At 35.4% G+C, this 14,455-nt stretch overlaps 4 protein-coding genes across 4 annotated transcripts; 2 read left to right on the forward strand and 2 right to left on the reverse strand.

Annotated features, from left to right (window-relative positions):
* The first annotated feature begins 1,930 nt into the window (after nt 1-1,930).
* Nucleotides 1,931-2,941, forward strand: LOC111831532. Its single transcript, XM_023786153.1, has 2 exons — nt 1,931-2,691; nt 2,752-2,941. The coding sequence occupies exons 1-2, from the start codon at nt 1,931-1,933 to the stop codon at nt 2,939-2,941; spliced, it is 951 nt and encodes a 316-aa protein (XP_023641921.1).
* A 1,368-nt stretch (nt 2,942-4,309) lies between these two features.
* Nucleotides 4,310-5,634, forward strand: LOC17890893 (magnesium-dependent phosphatase 1). Its single transcript, XM_023785715.1, has 4 exons — nt 4,310-4,467; nt 4,707-4,878; nt 5,107-5,223; nt 5,326-5,634. Exons 1-4 carry the CDS (start codon nt 4,358-4,360, stop codon nt 5,497-5,499), a joined length of 573 nt encoding a protein of 190 aa, XP_023641483.1. The 5' UTR covers nt 4,310-4,357; the 3' UTR covers nt 5,500-5,634.
* A 170-nt stretch (nt 5,635-5,804) lies between these two features.
* LOC17891364 (dynamin-related protein 3B) lies at nt 5,805-11,819 on the reverse strand. The gene is made up of 20 exons (XM_006296965.2): nt 11,350-11,819; nt 10,971-11,253; nt 10,846-10,874; nt 10,629-10,730; nt 10,317-10,385; nt 10,173-10,232; nt 9,657-9,770; nt 9,213-9,261; nt 9,000-9,109; nt 8,395-8,487; nt 8,183-8,275; nt 7,967-8,104; nt 7,596-7,709; nt 7,402-7,500; nt 7,208-7,250; nt 6,897-7,039; nt 6,652-6,798; nt 6,455-6,507; nt 6,272-6,371; nt 5,805-6,189 (listed from the first exon to the last, which is right to left on the reverse strand). Exons 1-20 carry the CDS (start codon nt 11,716-11,718, stop codon nt 6,052-6,054), a joined length of 2,346 nt encoding a protein of 781 aa, XP_006297027.1. The 5' UTR covers nt 11,719-11,819; the 3' UTR covers nt 5,805-6,051.
* A 1,325-nt stretch (nt 11,820-13,144) lies between these two features.
* Nucleotides 13,145-13,624, reverse strand: LOC17891349 (glycine-rich RNA-binding protein GRP2A). The gene is made up of 2 exons (XM_006299178.2): nt 13,511-13,624; nt 13,145-13,435 (listed from the first exon to the last, which is right to left on the reverse strand). Exons 1-2 carry the CDS (start codon nt 13,622-13,624, stop codon nt 13,181-13,183), a joined length of 369 nt encoding a protein of 122 aa, XP_006299240.1. The 3' UTR covers nt 13,145-13,180.
* Between the last annotated feature and the right edge of the window lie 831 nt (nt 13,625-14,455).

The raw sequence follows: 14,455 nt of genomic DNA on the forward strand, positions 1-14,455 counted from the left end.
TATGCTCAGCCCCGTTGGCCGAGATTTGGGGAGTATACTATGGGTTGAATGTGTCTTGAGAGAGAGGAATCACTTGTTTGGAGGTGGAAATTGATTCGAAGATTGTTGTGGATTTTCTATAGGCAGGGATAATTGATTCACATTCGCTATCATTCCTTGTACGCTTGTGCTATGGCTTAATTTCAAGGGACTTGATAGTCCGGTTTTCACATAATTATCGGGAGGTTAACCATCTTGCCGATGGGTTAGCTAACCATGCCTTCTCCTTACCGTTGGGTTTTTATCGCTTTGATTCTTGTCCTGATTGTGTTACTTCTATTTTGTTGGACGATGCTAATGGGACTGCGTACCCACGTCGTGTTCGTGTGTAATTTTTTATTTTGGTTTGAATAAATTTGCGGAGACGTTGTCTCCCTACCAAAAAAAGTATATGTCCAACTTGAGTTGACTAATCAAATATTAAACTTTTGTTGTTCTTTCAGTTAAATCTTAAACTTTTGTTAAATTCTAATTTCCATCCTAAAATTTTATAGTCAAAATAACCACGTCGTATATTATCGTTGTATATTACTAATAGGATCCAAAACAATTTACCGCATTATATACGAAACACAAATTTTGTGTTATAAAACACAAACATGAATATTTTTGTTACGAATTCAACCAAAAAATCATTATTATTTCGGTTTAGGGAAAAAAGTCTCATTGTTTCTTACAACTTTCCCTAAATTAGGATTAAATTGTGAAATAAGCAAATAAATTTTAATATATTTTTATTTACTTTATAAAAACTAGGTATATTGAATACTGAAATTCATATTTATTGTACATCTTGTGTACACATTCTCTTTAATTGTTCTAGTATCAATTACAATTAATATGCATGTATAACTGACAATGACAAAATATGCACTTTGTTTTGTATGTATATATTCAGCTGTAACAATTATTTCTGATTGTATAATCAACTTAATCCAATATTTACAGTTTTATATTATAAAATAATTTAATATAATATATTTTGGTCGTATAATATTATGACATAGTTATAATTACATCAAAATTTACATAAACTATTATTCCGTACTTAATTACAGTTAAATTTTAAATAAAACTTAACCAAAGTAAACAAATTCAACAAAAGGGAATATGACATTGTATTATGAAAGATTTAAATAATATCGGATACTATAAAAAAATATAATATAAATTAAATAAATATTCAAAGCTAATAAGATATTAATGTACCTTTTCACATAAATTAATAACATCATTTACTTCTTAAAGATAATTTTAAAGTTTAAAATCTTTAAAAAACATTAATTCGTGATACAACACTGATCATAATCTAATATCCATATTAACATGACTACGATTACTGATAAATAATATCATCGTAAATACTTTAATATATATATTGGTTGTTGGATATGGGCCTCAATTTGTGAGTCCCCTCCACTTTTTTCCTGCCCGGCCCGGAGGAAGGTGGATGACGTGGCACGAGTCCGCGGAAGACGACAATAGACAACCAATTCAGCCTGACGGCCCAGTTAGGATTCGGGCCGCGGATGGTCGGCCCATGACGATCGGCCCACTAAGTCTTGACCTAAAGTCGGTGTCCTGTCACATCATCCGCCTATAAAAGGAAAGGGACTTGATGTGACAAGACATCACGTACATCGAAGAGGACAAGAAGTACATCAGAGAGCTCGTCTTTTAGTCACTTTAAGTGTCGAACAATTTTGTACTCGTTCCCTATTGTAATTGCCGATCTCCGATTAATAAGACGAACCTTTTGGCCCGACCCTTAACGAACATTTCTGATATTTTCCCCCTTTGTGCCGAGCACTATTCCAACATTTGGCGCCCACCGTGGGGCAGAGCTAAAAGTAATTCGTTTTTAGATATCGCACATCTGCAAGATACAAGAATGGAAGCCGGAAGTGGAGAATTTGTGGCCGACACCCCCGACCGTTTCCAGCCAGGACAAGGTAACCCGCCGAGCGCTCCGACGACCGAGGACGGAGAAGGGACAAGCAACCCCGGTATCAGCGCCCTAATGCGCAGCATCCTCGCCAAGATGGACGAGCAAGAGCGGAAAACGAGCGAGCGATTCGCAGCTCTATCTGAAGTATGCGCTGCCATCCAGAGTCAGGCAGGCTCACCAAACGCGCCGACCGCCGAAGAAACTGCGGCCGCCAACCCAACTCAAGGCAATGATGAGCTCGCCGAGCAGCGCGGAAAAATCAAGGAGGTGTCGACTCGCATGCACCGAGCAACAAGCTCGGCGCCTGATGTGGATCGTATGCTGGAACAGTCACAGAACACGCCCTTCACTACACGCGTCCGCAACGTGGTGATCCCAAAGGACACCAAGATTAAATGTGCCCACTTCAAAGGCGACTCGGACCCAACGCATCACCTGACTTCGTTTGAAATCGCCATCCATCGATGCAACCTTACGCTAGCCCAGTCAGACGCCGGCAAATGTCAACTATTCACGGAACTACTGAGTGGAGACGCACTAGGGTGGTTCTCGAATCTGCCGGCCAACTCGATCGATAATTTCAAACAGCTCTCACTCGCATTTCTAAAGCAATACTCGATCTTGGCTATTCCAGGGGCAACAACGGCCGACCTATGGTCGACCGTTCAGATAATCGACGAGCCTCTCAGGGGATTCATCGAAAGGTTTTAAAAGGTTGCTTTCCAGGTGAATGCACCCAACAAGGTTTCGCTCTCGGCTCTCAGGAGCGCACTGTGGTTTAAGTGCCGTTTCCGGGAGGATCTCACATTAAACCAATACGATACGCTCGAAGACGCCTTGCATCGGGCGACCCGCTACGTAGAGATAGAAGAGGAACAAAGCATACTCTCCCAGAAGTATCTGCCGCCCAAACAGCAGGTCCTTAAGAGCAAAGATAAATATGTCGAACAGTAGGAGATGACCGCCCAGGCCCCGGGAATGCCAACAACGCCCGACCTCAGCAGGACGGCCAGGACGCCGCCCGAGCAGGCAACCAAGAGGACGATCAGCTCCCACCACCCCCAGCCAAACAAAGAATCTTCATGATACACAGCGAAGAATACAAGCGCGACGACTAGGTATATTGTGAAATAAGCAAATAAATTTTAATATATTTTTATTTACTTTATAAAAACTAGGTATATTGAATACTGAAATTCATATTTATTGTACATATTGTGTACACAATCTCTTTAATTGTTCTAGTATCGATTACAATTTATATGCATGTATAACTGAAAATGACAAAATATGCACTTTGTTTTGTATGTATATATTCAGCTGTAACAATTATTTCTGATAGTATAATCAACTTAATCCAATATTTACAGTTTTATATTATAAAATAATTTAATATAATATATTTTGGTCTTATAATATTATGACATAGTTATAATTACATCAAAATTTACATAAACTATTATTCCGTACTTAATTACAGTTAAATTTTAAATAAAACTTAACCAAAGTAAACAAATTCAACAAAAGGGAATATGACATTGTATTATGAAAGATTTAAATAATATCGGATACTATAAAAAAATATAATATAAATTAAATAAATATTCAAAGCTAATAAGATATTAATGTACCTTTTCACATAAATTAATAACATCATTTACTTTTTAAAGATAATTTTAAAGTTTAAAATCTTTAAAAAACATTAATTCGTGATACAACACTGATCATAATCTAATATCCATATTAACATGACTACGAAACTGATAAATAATATCATCGTAAATACTTTAATATATATATATATATTGGTCTATCTTTCTAATTACAAACATATCATAAAAATCATGAAAATAGTCCGTTTTGGTTGGAGAAAAATAAACTTTGCCAATAAATATATTTCCAACTTTGGTTGACTTTTCAATTAAATCTTAAACTTTTGTTGATCTTTTAATTAAATCTTAAGCTTTTGTTAACTTCTCATTTTCATCCTAAACTTATATTGGCAAAATAGCCAAATCGTATATTACAGTTGTATATTACTAATAAGATCCAAAACAATTTACCGCATTATATACATAACACAAACATGAATATTTTTGTTACGAATTCAACCACAAAATCAGAATTATTTCGGTTTAGGGAAAAAAGTCTCATTTTTTCTTACAACTTTCCCTAAATTAGGATTAAATTGCAAAATAAGCAAAACAACATTCCCAAAACTGTCAAATTAATAAAATAAGGGTCGTTTCCATAAACTTAAAACACTAGAGGGGTTCTTTTGAGAAGTTTCATATTCTCCCAAACCAGGTCTACTACACATGTCCCATTAGCGTCTCTCCATTCGCGCGATTGAAAGAAACATCTCCGGCGATGGCGGAAGAGAAAGTTAAAGATGAAGCGATGCAGATAATAGGAATGTTCCAGATTCTTCCGAGACTCGTCGTCTTTGATCTCGATTACACTCTCTGGCCTTTTTACTGGTACCCCTTTCTTCTCTTTTGTTCTTCATCCAATTTTTGTGGAACTTGTTTGGTTTAATCAAATGCACAGTGGAATTGGTATTTAGGGTTTTGAGTTTTATGAATTGTTAATTTTGGGTTATGATTGTAAATTTTAAAAAAGTGAGAGTTTAAGAAAGAGTGTGAATGATCTGATCATATTGTTTGGTTTTGATAAAGTTTGAATCTTTAATTAGTTTTGGATGTGTGATTTGTTTCAGCGAATGTCGTTCGAAACGCGAAATGCCGTCTTTGTATCCACAAGCAAAGGGGATATTGAGTGGTTTGAAAGAGAAGGGGATTGAAATGGCTGTTGCTTCGAGATCTCCTACTTCAGATATTGCTAACACATTTCTTGATAAATTGAACATTAAGCCTTTGTTTCTCGCCAAGGTTAGTTCTAATCATCGTCTTGTTGTTGTTGTTGTTGTTGTAGCAAAGCATTTCTAGTGATGTTGGTTCAGATTTATCTCGTGTGTGTTAGAGAAGTGTCGTCTGGTACCACATTTGATGTATTCTTCGTAGTTCAAGCGATGAAATGTATTGGAAAGGAATAGGAATAGGAAGTTGTTAATGTATTTGTGTGGCATAAGGTAATAATACTTTTGGGATTGTTTTCAGGAAATTTACTCAAGTTGGACTCACAAGACAGAACATTTTCAGAAGATACATACAAGGACGGGAGTGCCTTTTACTGAGATGCTCTTCTTCGATGATGAAGACAGAAACATCAAATCGGTAAGGACGAACTGCTACTTTGTGTTAGTTGAACTTTATGTCGCCTTTACTATGCGTATGCACTAAGACTGAATCTTTGGTGTTGTGTGTGAATAAAAACAGGTTTCGAAAATGGGAGTGACAAGCATCTTGGTGGGCAATGGGGTTACGCTTGGAGCATTCAGACAAGGGCTTACTGAATTTACTCAAAACCATAACAGTATGGAGAAGAATAAACAGGTTTGGCGTGATAAGTATTCTGGAAAGCCTGCATCATCAGAGACTGACAAAGACTGAGACATTGATTCTTCAGTGTTGTTGTATTTAATTTACATTATTTACTACGAATAAGTTACATGGACACCTCAAGATATGTATTGAATCTGAACAAAAAATCATTCTGAAAGATTAAGCAATCTGATAATTCGAAAATTATGTATAGGGGTTTTAACAAAACACAATTAGAGAATTTCAAAACTCTAGAATTAAAAACAAAATCAACTCTCAAGTCAAAAAAAAAAAAATTACATTCTTTCAAATTTTTAGGACAGGGCAGAAAACCTTGTTAATGTTTAGTTTTTTCTTTTGCAAACCGCCTGATGTAATGTAATAAAGAATAATGCTATGAAGAGTGAAATTAGAAACTTTGATTATTCTTCTCAGCTCCGAGAAACACAGATAAAAGTTGCATTCTTCTAATAAGCTAACAATAATACCCTCAACAACAAAACCTTCTTCTTTAATGATATGATGTTTCACCTATACCTCCCCAAAGGCAGAATCGATTTCAAAGGGGAGAAAACAAATCGTTTCCATTCACCAAATGAATTGAGACATGTCCGTCACAAATCAGAACCGTCCGTTCCCGTTACCATTGGTTTCTGTCCTTGATCTTCTTGTACCCGGTAACTCCTCATGTTTCGCTTCAGAACCGATTCTGTAACCTCTCTCAACTGATTCCGCTTCTAAGGGTAGCTCGTCTAATGTCTGTTTTAAAAATATCAAGAAGTAGACACATTTTAACAAGTTAATATTGCAATTTGTTCAGCACAAACCTTTGAGAACTTACCCGATTAGCCTGCTGAAGAATGCGAAGAGTCTCTTGCGTTCGTTTCCTCTTTATCGCTAACTCGTCTGGCTCTTTCAACAGTTCTTCAATCAAGTTTTCCCTGTCCAATCCACCAGTTTGTTAAGTTCATATAAAAAGACTATTTACAAAATCAGATGAGAGTAACATGTTTTCTTTCTTCACCTGTAAAGTTTCTCGATGAAAACGTTGTGCAGCTCACGTTTCGAGTAATTTACCTGTGTATATTATCAATTACATAGAATAGTTACAAATCCCCTCACAGTTGAGTTACTTCAGGTCTAGTAAAAGATCGAAAGATGCTACTAAGTTACAAGTGTCACGTAACACCACAACGTGAATTTGAGGGAGGGGACACTAACCAGAAAATGCATGATTGCTTTTGGAACCAAGTCCTCGACGTTCTTCCTTACAATGTCATAGTAGGATTTCAATAATAGCTTTGTTATCTGAATTTCAACTGACTCCTGTTCTGAATGATTTTCAGATGACCTCAAAACAGTTGGAGGCTTCAAAAACCAAACAAAGATTTATGAGGTGAATAGATGGTAAATATTTTATTGTATTGGGAAAGTATGAGGAGCTTGAGAAGGCAAGAGATTTAAACCTCCTTTAAATAGATTGTTGACAAGTTCTGATACTCATTCTGAGCTGCTTCGCTTAATGGTTTGTTTAGTAAGTTGTTCTTAGCAGCTGCCTGACCATCACTCCCCCGAAAAATTGATGAAAAACCACTCCAGGTTGTGTTTCCTGGTTGATTCTCAATTGGTCAAGATCAATACACAGAGCATTGGGTTCTTCAACAAATAAAGACCAGACATGTATGCTTGTATGGAAGTCATATCTCAGACAATGAACCACATATTCATTTAACTATACATACATGAAAGGCAGAAAAATGAATGTAATAACAATTACCAGCTGGTCCGGATTTTTCAGCATCTGCTGCAGCTAGAACACCCTGTGAAAAATGTTACGGAAAAATGTTATATATAGTATAATAAGTCTTTAGCTGGATATTTGTACTCCCTTCGTGGACTTTCAGAAGCAGGAGTCAGACTACAAATGTTACAGAGTCAAACACACACATAACATTAAAAAAATGATAATACCTGATCAGCGATGATTCCATTAGCTTGCCGGCCGAGAAAAGATCGAGTTTTTATTTGACTCGCAGAAGAAGCTGCCTTCTCAGGCTCCACTGTTGTATCCTGGTAAGTGAAAAAGGAACATGTATGCAAAATTGTACAAGTCACAATGAGAAATACATAAACAATCTTAATGCTTTGCTGAGACAATTCCACACCTTTGGCCGCGTAACAGGATGCGAAATCCTAGAAGATTTTACTTGTTGCATTGCAAGCTCCACAGCTTTGGTACCCCCAATAAAATTTGGGTGTGAGGTATTTATGTAATCCATCTGCAAATGGTAAGCTTAATAAATTAAACCGAATTCCCAGCATTCACAACCAGCATCACTAAGAATCCAAATTTAAAAGAGGCTGTATTCCGTAAAATTGAGTAATAATAGATTATCTCAAACTTAGAACATCCCCCTGCTACTCCACCAGCATGACAGGAGAAACAAAAATCAGTATATAGTTTAGATATTTCAGATATTTAACATATCTGGCCATGCAATCAGTACTGTGTGGAGCTTAAATTATTCATGCATACCTCCATGTCAATAATATCTCGGATCATTGCTTGTGAAGGTTCAAGACCTTCTCGCAGAAAGTTCCCAATAACCTCGTCCATGCGCTTTTGCAGGACTGGGAACCGCTGTAACTCAGTCATCATACACTGATGACTAATCTGTAGAGAAATTTCTATTTAAAATTCAAGAGCAAGTAAATTAACAAGTATAGTAATGTAGCACATGATAAATCACACCTTTATTAGCTCATCATAAATGAACCTAGCACACTGAAGGCTGGGATCTAATAAACGGGATATCTGCCTCCTGACAAGAACTTCGAATGGAACCTATTGCGAAGAGAATGAAAGCAAGAGATACTTATCAGAGTAGCTCAAAAGTAGAAAGCTCAAGCAATTTCAGTATGTGGAAAGTACTGAATAAGCACGACTTGGGGATAAACACCTACATCTGGAACAAATAATGCAGATCTGGGACCAGTTGCATTTTGTATTGCAGTCCGAATATCCTCATCTGTTAAGTCTTCGCACGGATCAACCTCCTGCAGAAGCAAAGTGAAGGAAACAAATAGGTTTAAATTCTAAAACCCGTATCAAATAGCACTGAGCCACTGACAACATTAGTAGGTAAAGGAATGTAAAAGATCACTATACAGCTGAGAAGATACAGATCAATTTCAAGCGATAGCAAATCAGATGCTTCGAAAGATGCAGGGAATTGAACAAACATAAACATTGATTGTATTTCTAACTGAAGTAATTCTACTCGTAAAGAAGCTGCATACATGCAACGCTTCCAAGAGCTTAAAAGCTGAAACGAACTGTCTGCCTTCCAGGTCAATTATTAGAAAGTCATGCACACGTGTACAGGTTTGATGTCAATAGCAACAAAATGAACCTCCATGAAAGACCACAAGTGATACCAAAAATTTAATTTTGAATTATGATACTATCACCTAACTAAGATATAGCATAATGCACAAAATTTGGAACAACAAACCAAAAGGCATCTAAGTGAAGATCAAGGGAAAAGTATGAAAATGTACAAACAAACCTCCAAGCTCTTAACAAAGACTGATTGGAAGATGTAGAGAATTCTTGCTCCACCGGAAAGCTCAGATGTAGACATTTCTTTACTTTTCCCTTCCAGGGTTGAGGAGTATGCTGTTATGAACAATTGAACCGTGATAAGGAGCAATACCAACCTAAAAAGAACAAATTAACATTTGTTGCCTAAACAGAAAGAGAACCCATCTTCTGATATTACCTTCACAGTATTTTGTAAGAAAACTGAGGAGAAGAGCTCCTTGACCGCCCTGTGAATTTGAAAACAGTACAGACACAGAGAAAGCTGTAAGTTATATAGCCACAATGATACACTTATATATGTTTTAAATGACATCTTATGAGGCAAGTATATATTATAAGGAAATGTAATTGGAAAGCATATCTAGCTAACAACGGAAATAAATGCCTGGTAATTTGCCAGACATCTTTCCCTCCATATCTTAACACGTTCGAACACTAACAGGTTCCCTCATATGTCACGAAGTGAATCACATACATAAATAAAATTTATTCGAAACGAAAATTGAGCAAAGAAACCATACAACGCAAAAACAAGTAGCTACAAGATAGCAACACAAATAGCAATGTCACCACTGAGAATGGATGGGATCTATTGGGCAAAAACTGGCTGAAAAACACATACCCTGGACTCTCTTATAGCCCCATAGCTCTCATACTCCTTTGCCGTAGCAAACAATGCGGTGTTGATACGTGACTTTAAAGTAGGAAGCATTGTCCTGATGTGTTGGACAAGGATCTGCAAAAAATGGAAAAGGGAGTAGCTCCCATTAGACAGCTTATAATTTTACAGATAATAGAAACCTATGTAAAGCCATCTTTAGAAAAGGAGTAATCAATTAACAGAAAGAGAATTCACCATACGAAAATGAAATCAACAACCATAATGAGCATATGTTGCCAATTTTTCTTAAATATATACAGTGAGGAGAAACAAAATAGTATCCTATAAAGTTTCTAACTCCTTTTATATCGAATGGGCACAATCAGATTATGTATAGTTAGGAAACATGAATATTACATACAAAAGCCAATATACACGAGACCCAGAAAGGGTATCTCTTATGGAGCTTGTATCTTGACTGCATAATAAGATAATCATAACAAAGAATTTAGAATATCTCAAGACTGTAGATAATACCTGATTCAATTTCTTTGCTAGTTGAGGAACACCCAAACGATCAGTGAGACCGCTGTAAGCCTGTTTAGTCAGAAAAAAGGATATAAGCAGAACAGTCAAAGTAACACTATGAGAAAGTAAATAGAAATAAGGATACAGTCTTACAGGACGACTAAGAAAAAACTTTTCCTCTGCAATAAGAGCATCCTTGATGCTACGGTTCATCAAAATATCCTGTTATGGAAATCAATACACAAATAAATTTTTGTGTTGGGTAAAGTGCAGTGGCGACAGAGCAAGAGGTAAAGCAAACTGATATAGTATGGTTTGGTAACAATGAACAGAAATAAATGAAAGGTAGAATATATAAGGTAAAAGTGAGTCGACGAGATTTAATGATAGCCCAAAATAAGCTCATTATGATACAACAACAACAATATGCATCATACTGTAAACAATTTTAATAACAGGGTTTACCTCCTGACTACGATTTACAACTCCCACGTATCCAAGTCGAAGAGGAATTGTTTTGCCAAGAAGGTGATTCCGAGCATCAGTACCTCTGTCCATAATATCCAACTGAATCAGAGAGAAAATAGAGCAGCCATGAGAAATAGAGTAGTTTGCCATCACAGCTAAGTCTTAAAACAAGAAACTTTTAAAAGCATAATATAAATGAAGAGAGAAACCACACCTTTGTGATTACACCAATGGTTCTATGACCTGAGGACAGTAAACTTATAAGCAAAGCGAATGGTGAATAATTTTATACACGAATGAAACGAATAAATTCGCAATTGACTTGATACTAAAACTAACCATCAGGATCAGCATTTCCTGCAATTTGTAAGGCATCTGAGTTGGCTAAATCGGAATTAGCAGGGGTAACAGCAAGTATCAAGCAGCTAGATTCCTTAATGTAAGACAAGATCATGGTTCGTATACGCGCTTCGATATCAGTAGGCTGATCACCAACAGGAACCTTAGTGATACCAGGAAGATCCACCAGAGAGATATCCAAAACATTAGGGGAATATATTTTCAAACGAATTGGATTATCTGTGACATCTTTGTTCACTCCTGATACTCTATTAGTCTCAGCCTACACAATCACACAATTAAACCATCATCAACTGAACTGTGTAACAACGCTACAAAAACACTTTTAGAAGAAGAAGAAGAGTATGAAATAACAAACCTCAATCTCACGGCGAATCTCAGAGAAATCGTAGATACGTTTACCAACTTCGTGGTGAAGAAACTCGCCCCACTCTTCATCGGATCCACCTTCAGAGCGAGGTTTCGTCTGAACGAGCTGGAGAAGGAGAGGTCGTCGCGTGCAGATATCATTCCCGCGAGGAAGAAAATCACGGCCGACGAGTGCTTCGAGGACGCTGGATTTGCCGCTGCTTTGACTTCCGACTACAGCTACTTGAGGGAGCTTGATCGACGATTGACTTCCTAACTGAGCAAATATGTCTTGAAGCTTGTTAACAATCGGAATCACGGAGGAGCCTAGTGGCGTAACGGCGGATGCCGGCGACGGAGGAAGATCGTCGACGGACATTGATTGATTGAAGAAGGATTTGAAAAAGGGGATTTAGGGTTTTGCGAAGATTTGTTTCAAAGAGGTTGAAGATGATCTCTCTCGATCACACGCGCTGATACTTTCTCACAAGTTAAATTGAATATTTTTGGGTTGGGTTAGATGATATATCTCGGAAATTGTAAAACATTATCATAATCACTTGAATATATTGTGTAATTTAAATTAATTTGTAGTTTAATTTTGTCCCAAAAAAACATTAATATTGGTAATTTTTATAGTATCAACAACACATATACACTAATTACAACAACAACAAAAAACACATATGCACTTGAATTCATCTTTTTAAGCATATCGGATAAATCCGATCCGAACCGATAATCAATAGATATCCGAATATAACCGAACTTATAAGATACATTTTAATATCTTAAGGATATACAGTTTGATATCCTAAGGATATATGTTACTGAATTTTGCTACTTCTTTTTTCATTAGGATTTTATGATTTACTTTGGTTTATTTAAAAATTTTAACACAATTTTATGTTTCACTTATATATTGGTATGGTATTATTTTATGTTAGTTTGATCTTTAAACTTGTCATTTGCCTCATTTTTATATATTTATATTTCGATAGTCGGATAGTATGGATTATTTGAGTACTGAGTACAGTTGAATTTAAAATATGCGAATAAAACCATATTAGATAAATTTTGGATAATTTAGATTATCCACAATTATATCCAAACCGATCCGAAATTTTAATTACCCGAACCAAAACCGATCTGAATTTTATAAATACTTGAATGGATGTTAGAATCAATATCCAAAAAATCCAAAATCTGATCCGATATCCAAACGCCCAGACCTAGTTATGGGGGAAGTCTGTCAATTGAACTTTGGTCCAATTGATTTACTTGGTAGTCAGAAATGCAGGTGACTTGACTACCCTTGTCATTAGTCGGAAAGCATTTCAAACTCGGGATATATAGTGTGCTGGTCTTTTGGGAAAAAAATTCACTCAGAAGCACTTCGATGTGATACTACCGAGACTGACCGAATCAGCCGATATGGTTTATAAAAAACACACACTTAATATTCATAGAATAATTAATTAGGAAAATCAAAGTAAAAAATTGGTCAGTTAAAAATCTATTATGTAGCAACAAAACATGAAGTAAGCCCATGATAATCATATTGTAATCCAATTGAACAAAGACTATAAGGACATGGTGGTTGATATTGTTGATGATCATTATGATGTTCACAAAGCATTGTGATCTTAAGATTGGGAGACTTAAACCTTATTATTTTATGAATTAACTTTTCAAATTATTCTCAAACCTTACTTCAATATTATTGGATCATTACGGGTTACAAAGACTCAAACCTTATTTCAATATTATTGGATCATTACTGGTTAGAAAGACTCAAACCTTATTCTTTCTTATGAAAACCATATTAATTTTATCTTCATCTAAACCCTTTTCGAACCAACACATCCACCACCACCACGACTCTTACGAGACAAGTGAGACTCTTGCACATTAATGGTCTTTAACCCGAGCTTCTTACCATTCATTCCCTTGATGGCATCCTTCATAGACTTCTCATCTATGAAACTAACAAATCCATATACCTTTCTCACCGGAAGCTCTTCATATTCATATTCGTAGTCGCTATCAGAACCATAATAATACTGATCATAGTCATCATCTCTTTCGCAAACAACCTGTTCAAACAAATTATAAAAAGAATCAAGAACTCAATACCAATGCGGTAAAAGTAGCGAAAAGGAAAATCGAACCTTAGAATCTATAACGTCTCCAAACTGAGAAAACGCATTGTCAAGATCTTTTTCTTCTGTGTCCGGCTCCAAGTTGCCAACATAGCATGTGTATTCAACATCTGCGGACGCCATTTAGCTAAAGATAGATGAAAACACAAATGGTGGACTCTAAATTCTAAGTAAAGAACATAAAGATTTGTGAGTGAGGGTAAGAAATAGTTCAGTCAATTTATATAAAAGGTGTGAGGTTTAAAGTCCTTCTATAAATTATGTATGTATGTGGTCATCTTTTTTGAAACAAGTATAGTTGTTGGAACTAGTTTTTACAAGTATATGATGTTTTAATTGGTCATGGTTCGTGTATTTGATTTTGTTTTCCAATGAAGGTCAAATGAAATTGGGAAGGAAGAAACACATTAAGGCTTCTACTGGTAACCATTAGATGAACAAAAGGAAAAAGAACAAAAAGAACAATACGGAACGGAATAAACAACTTTTGAGGAATGAAAGGAAAACATGCAGAGAGAAGAACAAAATAATAAATGGTAACCAAACAATAACACTATCTTTTATAATATATTTGATTAAATAAATCAACTTTTAATAATAATACTAGATATAATTTATATATAATGAATTTGACACTAATTTTAAAATATATTTTTGAATGAATCTAAATATTTAATGTTAAAAATTAATAATTTATATTAACCTATTATAGATTATAGTAAGTTTTTATTTGTTATTTATGATATAAACATCTCTTAAATATGTTTTACTATCCATACAAATTTTAAATAATGTATAATAAGATTTTTTAACATGAAATTCATATCAAAAATATTTTTTAATGTCAATACATGATAAAAATATGAAAAATATTATATTATGAGATTAAAATATTATTAATAAATATTTTTTTTTTATTTTAAAACAAAAAACGAATTTTAATATTTGTTTTTT

This window comes from Capsella rubella, unplaced genomic scaffold (assembly GCF_000375325.1).
Source record: "Capsella rubella cultivar Monte Gargano unplaced genomic scaffold, Caprub1_0 scaffold_3, whole genome shotgun sequence".
NCBI lineage: Eukaryota > Viridiplantae > Streptophyta > Magnoliopsida > Brassicales > Brassicaceae > Capsella > Capsella rubella.